The sequence below is a fragment of the Polyodon spathula genome, chromosome 20, assembly GCF_017654505.1.
Source record: "Polyodon spathula isolate WHYD16114869_AA chromosome 20, ASM1765450v1, whole genome shotgun sequence".
Classification (NCBI taxonomy): Eukaryota; Metazoa; Chordata; class Actinopteri; order Acipenseriformes; family Polyodontidae; genus Polyodon; species Polyodon spathula.
The window spans coordinates 3007855-3015000 of record NC_054553.1 but is presented as its reverse complement, the minus strand read 5'-3'; the positions used below and the strand labels follow the sequence as shown (position 1 = coordinate 3015000).

General features: G+C 38.8%; 1 protein-coding gene across 3 annotated transcripts in view; it reads left to right on the top strand.

Moving 5' to 3' along the window:
- Positions 1-6963, top strand: part of LOC121295642 (glutamate receptor 3-like) — a 78959-nt gene extending 71996 nt beyond the window's left edge. Inside the window, exons 14-16 of one of the 3 annotated variants that reach the window (XM_041220554.1) lie at positions 2097-2211; positions 3881-4128; positions 5040-6963. In XM_041220554.1, coding sequence (XP_041076488.1) covers positions 2097-2211; positions 3881-4126 — 361 coding nt within the window. In that variant the 3' untranslated portion in view covers positions 4127-4128; positions 5040-6963. Of the gene's footprint in view, positions 1-2096; positions 2212-3880; positions 4129-5039 lie in introns of those variants that run through there. The other 2 variants (XM_041220553.1, XM_041220555.1) reach the window with 2 other exon arrangements.
- The last annotated feature ends 183 nt before the right edge of the window (positions 6964-7146 follow it).

Genomic DNA, 7146 nt, shown 5'->3' with positions numbered 1-7146 from the left:
TCCTCCCGGCCCCTCTCCACAGACATCACCGTGCTTACTTGCTGAGGGTACAAAGGGGGAGTCTAGATCATCACGGGAGACGACTGGCCTGAAAGTGTGTTTAAAAACAAAAGCGCAGGTTTCCCTGTCATTGACAGCAGCTGTTCCTGTCGACTCAATAGCAAGGCATTTACAACTGCAGCTTTCTAGTGGAGTCAGGGTTCAAGAGATGATCTGAGAAGGTGAACTCCAGGCCTTATAATTTATAAGCTATTGACATTTTGTATTGAGTTGAGACAGGAAATAAACAGGCATGGTTACATTTTATGAACATCACCCATGAGCCGATCCACCAACAATCCTGGTGCCATTTCCATTGCTGTCATTAAAGCACTTGGCTCATCGCTAAAGGAGGAAAGGCTGTTCCCCTGGTTGGCCTTGGGTATAGATATTTCTTCCTTGTTGTAAGAAGGACATAGGTACTATCCTCAAAAGCATGCAAAGTTCAGACCTTCTTACCAAGAAATTTGCTAAGAGAGACCGATATCATTATGATATTGCTTATGCTGCTTATGTTTCTCGTTTATTCATTGTTTTAAAAAATATAAACCTTTATACTTTTAACTGCATGTTTAAAAATACATTGTATGCAAGGCCCATGGCAAATCATTTTTATTGTGTTTTCTTACCTGAGAAAAAGGGGAAATAGATGCACAAATGGGATTGCGGTTCTAGTTTTAAACGTTTTTGAAGATCTGTGTAATTAGCTGTAATCAAGCAGTGCATCTAGGAAATCCAAACACAGTCATGCAGAATCTTACCGAGATTTTCACCTGCAGTCTAATTGAATGGACTCTTGCTTATTGAAAACCATGCAAATTATTTTAAACAGCAAGCTAAGTAACGTGAACTTTGAAGAAAGCGTACACAAATCTTTGGAGGTAATTTCTCATGCTTGCTTTCATCCAGATGGCCTGCTGTTTGCCTCAAACACGCTACACACACACTTGTAATCTCACAATACTCTGCACAGAATATTTAATGCACATAGCATTATACCCAGATCTCATAAAGACATTTACCTGGGTTTCTCTGCTTGAATGTGGTGTATACAATATGTTGCATGGAGTTAACAATGCAAATGTTTATAATTTTAAGATGAAAATGAATAAACAGAATCCTAAGATGAACTGTGATAACATAATGTCTTGCAAACGAAGTCTTACAGGCTGGAGTGGTTACTATAGTATCCTCAAAGCAGACTGATTGTGAACTAGCTGGGGAATCTCTTTTTTTCAGGCGCAGAGGTTTGTTATGTAAGCCTGTGTGTGCCTGAAGCTGCTCTGCAGAAGTCTCTGAAAAACTGGTTGCTTCCTCAGCTTCTGCAGTACACAAGCTCAAGCACACACCTATATTCTCTCCAGAAGAAAGAACGACTATGGGAATTTGTCCTGTGGCTAATTGTTCTTGCTCAACGAATGGGCAGCCCACCCTCCACAAAACTATCCATGTGACACATAAATCAGTAAGATTCTAACCCAGACGCATCTATGCAAACATACCTACAGTATGCCATGATTACCCCTCACTTTTTCCTGTGGTATGAAGTGTCCTCAATCCAGGGTAAGCAAGGGGTTTGTTCCAATCTGTGTGTCTTGGAATCTGGAGGTGCTCTGTACATGTCTGTAGGCTTCTTTTGTAAGGCGATGGCTACCCTTCTCTTCAGCTGGCACACTATCCAGCTGGTTGTTTTCATTTGTCTGGCAAGAATGGGTTCCTGTTTGATCAAACTTGTTAAGAACTGGTAAAGGGGCAGTAGATATTTTAAGCAGCGTATGAATAACGTTTCAGTGTTCCATTTGATCCTTCCTTCCTTCCCTCCCAGCTTGTTATGTTTTGTAACAGTGTGTGCCGATTACTCAAAGCGATATGGGTAGGCCCTGGCACCTTAGATTAGCTGTGGTATATAAAAGGTAATAGACAGCTTGCCTGCACTCTGTGTTGTTTCATTGGCCAGGATCCCTGCTTTATCGCTTTGTAAAAACTGAAGTAGTTTAAAGATTGAATAACATAAAATAACATAATATAATGTTATTTATGTTATTTCCCACGTGAAGAACTCCTGTAAACCTTGCAGTATTGAAACTCAGTGAACAAGGCATCTTAGACAAGCTGAAAAACAAATGGTGGTACGATAAGGGTGAATGTGGAGCCAAGGACTCTGGAAGTAAGGTCAGTCACTGCAGGTCTTTTGTACTGATTCCAAAATTGCATTTTGACCTATTGTTCTTATGCAAAGAACAGCAATATTTAGAAAACATATTTTCTTATTACTTTTTCTTTCTTTTTGGTTGTTTTTAAATGAAAACAAATTTCAAACAATGTTATTTTTTTAAACAGTTAAAGTATTAAACCATTTTCCCAGTTACAGTACTTATTTACATTGTATTATCCAAAAGATACATTCAAGTTTGTATTTTTATGTACAATGAAGAAAAACTGTATTATTATTATTATTATTATTATTATTATTATTATTATTATTATTATTATTATGTCTTATCAGTAGAGGAATAAGTACAGCATGCCTGGGGAATATGTGCATCTCATGTAGCAATTTTACAGCTAATTATTACTGATGCTAATATTTTTATAATCTGGGTATTTAAATCTTGAGTAGTGTCATATTTGCTCATTCTCATACTTGACATCCATTAACTTTCTGCACCATTATGCTGCTGTCTTTATTTACCAAGTTTGCTATTAAAATCAATTTATTGGTGTTGTTACTTATTTGCATGGACAAGGTTTATTCGATTTTTCAACTTCATGCAGTGTGGTGGACAAACAAAATGTATTATTCTGACAAACTAGTCCAAGCTGACCTGCAAATGCCATGTGAAACGCAATGTGTGTTTGGAAGTTATGTTTGAAATAGTATTGTCTAAATAAATACATTTTGTTTGCACACTATATGATGTTAAGGAATGTTATAAACCTAATATTTAACCCTCTGAGTTCAAATAAGCACAGCAGATGTGAACTTCCAAAGTCAAATTCTGGAATAATTGCCATTAGATATATATTCTTTAACTAGTTTGACTCTAAAATGACCTGTCGGTCCTCATAGGGTTAAACTGCAAATGGTAAAACTCTTAATAACTTCATTTTCAATAAATAGGTTTGGTAGATAGCAGCAGCAAAATGGTGTAATGAACTTCACTGAGCTTGCGTAGGAGTTGCAGGATTACAGACTTTAAAAAACTAAAGATTATTTCTCGGCATCAGTGCTCAGGCAGTCTAGAATATGATTAAACTACCATTTTAAATTTTTCCTTTTTTTTTTTTTTGCTTCTTTTTTACTGAGTCAGTTTAGTCAGTTTCGACCTGTGAGTTACTGCCTTCCTTTCAATGGTGTCTCTCAAAAGAGCCACGGATCAGATTAGATGAAAAATAACATGACATCCTCTGCATTCAACCAAACTATACTCAGCATACTTCAACAGACTATACAGTAGCATTGGCCATGGCATTTCCTCCACTCGAGGATGGCAAGATGGCAGGAGTCCAAGGTTCCACCAATTTACTGGCAAATGCCAATGAGGAACTTGGCAGTTAGATATTTTCTTCCAGCTGTTCATCCCACTACAAGGACCTACCCTCTAATGACAGCCTTGTCTTGTGGGTGGCTGTAGCAATATTGCATTAGCGTTAGTGTTAGAAGCAGTGCATGGAGAAGGGGTCTGTATTCGGCCTTGACTGGGATTTGAATGGGAGACCTTTCCAGAAGGGACAGAGAGCAGGGTTATTGTTTGAGTGCAGCTTTATTCTTATTAGCTTGTTTTGTGCAAGCCCTGCTTCCTGTATGAGACATGCTAACTGTTCTGTTCACCTTTCTTAGGACAAGACAAGCGCACTGAGTTTGAGCAATGTGGCTGGAGTCTTCTATATTCTTGTTGGAGGGCTCGGGCTGGCCATGATGGTAGCTTTGATAGAGTTCTGTTACAAGTCCCGAGCAGAGTCCAAAAGCCTGAAACTTGCAAAGAACACTCAAAACTTTAAACCTGTTCCCCCAACAAACACCCAGAACTTCGCCACCTACCGAGAAGGGTACAACGTGTATGGAACAGAGAGTGTTAAAATCTAGTGGTATGAACGAGAATCCACTAACCTCATACTGTGGGTCGTACTGTATATTTCATAATTGACTTGTCATTTATATTTTTTTATTACTTTACTTTTTTTCAGTTTTTCTGTCGTTTCTTTGTTAGGTGTCAGACGTTTTATGTTTGCTATTTGTTTAATAGTGTCCGTCTGTTTTCTTGAATGGGGTGTGCCAATAACATGCCATTTCTAATTGAATCTGCTCTGCCTCACTGCTTTCTAGAACACTGTTTCTCTAAATAAAATAAAATAAGCCTGCCATTTCATGGAATGTGTAAAAGCCAGAACAAGCCAGAACAGTCATTAACGGATAATAACCAACCCCAAACCCACTTAGTAAAGACACCGCCGTTTGAAGTATGGGAAGTATGGGGTGAGCCATGTGATTGTGCTTTTCACTTAGTTGGTGCTCTTAGCTGTTGGCCCACAGAGCGTGCTGTATTGGCCTTTGCACTCCTGTATGGTGGTGGTGGTGGGGTGGAATTAACTGGGCATAGCGGCTGTCAGGCGGAGTTTGGTAACATCAGTTGCTTGGGATAGCGTGTGAAAAGATCTTCCTGATTGGTAAGTGGGTTGCCGTGGTGAGGTCCACATTCAAAATACAATATAGATAAAAAATAAATATAAAAGTTAACGGACTTGTCATTTAACCAGCCCAGGGAAATCCTGAGCAAATCTGGAAGTATTCTTCTGACTTTTGATAACACTGATATCAACCCGATCCAGACTCGTTTTGTTTTAGCAGTTCTCAAGCCAGGACAGCACCGCTGGCAACGCGATTAGTTGTGATCAATGACAATCATGTCAGAGAGCTTGTTCTGCCTTTTGCCCTTTCACCTGTTTTGTTGCAATGTGGTGGTGGAGGTTCATTGTCTCTGTTTTCCTCTGCTGAACAGTTGGTGGGCCAGCAGCTGCACACACGTTAAGGGCGACATCCGTGACTGGGAGCGATGAAGAGAATGGCCGTGCCACGGGCCTCGACAGCCCACGGTCACGGCACGCCCCCCCCCCCCCCCCCCCCCCCCTCCCGGGTGTCAGGCCTGGCACGATAATCGTTGATGACGCAACTGACTTGTTATTTAAAAGAAGTGAATTCTTCCTTCAGTGCCTTATGGAACATTCACAGAGCGACAACAGCAATGCAACTCCTCACAGCAGTATATTGCTTTGCTAGAAAAATGAAGAAAAAGGGAAAAATGACACATTTTTCTTCAACTGGGAAATCGTACTTTCTGGTTCGGATAATTCAAGAACAAAAGCGATCATTAGCTGCCCCTGCACAATTGGACATGCCATTCATGTGGACAATTGGAGAATATATCTAAGCTAAGAAGATACAATGGGAGAGGAGGGAGTCTTCTTCCTTGGTTTAAAATCTCCTCATCTTCATGCAGTTTGCTGACTTTAACATCCCTTCGGCAAGGCAAGGCAACATATGGCATATTACAGAATACTCTAGGTCCAACATTTTTGTTTCAATTACTATAAAATATTATTTAAAAATATAATTTCTGTTGGTGTGAAAGAACAGGACACCAGTCTTGAGGCTGTTGTTGCTTTTAAAATGTATTAGCCCAAAGCAAATGTTAAAAAGTGGGGAATTTTTTTTTTATTTAAGACTCAAAAAATTTATGTCCTGCTGACCGACTTGTATAGAAATTGTCTATCAAAACTGTAAGTGTGAAAAAGGTGTGCAACTTTGTTTACATCTAGTAAAGCCAACTGCAAAAGGATGCGTTAGTGCACAGAATTCATTTGGCATGCAAGCAATTTCCAAACTTGATTTTGTGCCAGATAACTACTTAGCTAATATCAAATCTGGGGAGGGAAGGGAGGGGGGCATAATTGTGAGTTACTAAAACAGACTGTTCAAAAGAGCACCTGCATATTAATTACCTCTAATGTCACAGCATATGGTTTTATAGTGTTTATAAGTGTTCTCTCCCAGGCAGTCACGCTGATGAAAGGTCATTTGAATGTACATGACAAGGGATATATACTGGAAAGAAAAAAGCGACATCCAATTCTGAAGCACTTGTTACACCACTTTACAATTTACAGTGTTTGGGATACAGAGAAGTAGAGTTCCAATTGTCAGCTATCATTGAGTTCAAAACTGAACTTGTGCTAAATTCATTTCTACAAAGACCTGGCGATGCCTTTATAAATTTTTAGATCTTGGCTTAGTTTTTTGTTTTTAAGATGGACATTTCTGAGTCAAGCTGTGTTAAGTTTTTTTTCTGTTGTGCAAAATTTGGCAAACATGGGGCAAGGAAATCGTATAACATTTCAATCTAGAGATACCACTGTTAATGTGTTTGACTTTCTCTAAGAAAAGTGGGATTCCGCTGTCTTTAGGAAATGCCAAGAAAGAATGAAACCGTGCTTTATGAATAGAGCTCAAAAATATAGTGGAAAGATAGTTTTCTATAAACATTTTAAAAAAAAAGAAAAAAAATTGGAAATAAGTGAAAAGAAGTTAATGTAAAGAAAACCGTACACTTGTTCAAACAAAGTTAGTTTCACGAGAGCAAAAGCTTTTCAGATGCGAGTTTGTTTTCGTTTTTTCTGATTTTTAAAACTGCATGTACAAAGTGGTGATTGAGTAACAATCCCTGCTACTTACTAAACGCTGCAGAGGGTCAGCTGTAGTGACTCCAGGACATTTTTGTTTTGTTTTTGTAACTGCACTTCAGTGAACAGAAAAAATGCCAAGCAACCTAGCGATTATTAAAGCATAAGAAATAATAAATAAAAATAAAAAAAAACTGCATGTGTGAACATAAATAAATGATAAAGCCTCATTCATGAGGTATTGTACAGAGAATTTTAATACATTTTGTAAATAAACTGTATAGAAAATGCAGCGTCCTTGTGTTTCTTGCTGAGAGTTCTCTGAATGTGTGTGTGAGTGCACTAATACAGCCTGCTTCTAACAAATGAAACGTGGAGGCAGCCAATGATCAGCGTGGTGGGTCTCGTGTAAACCAACATGGGAACAGA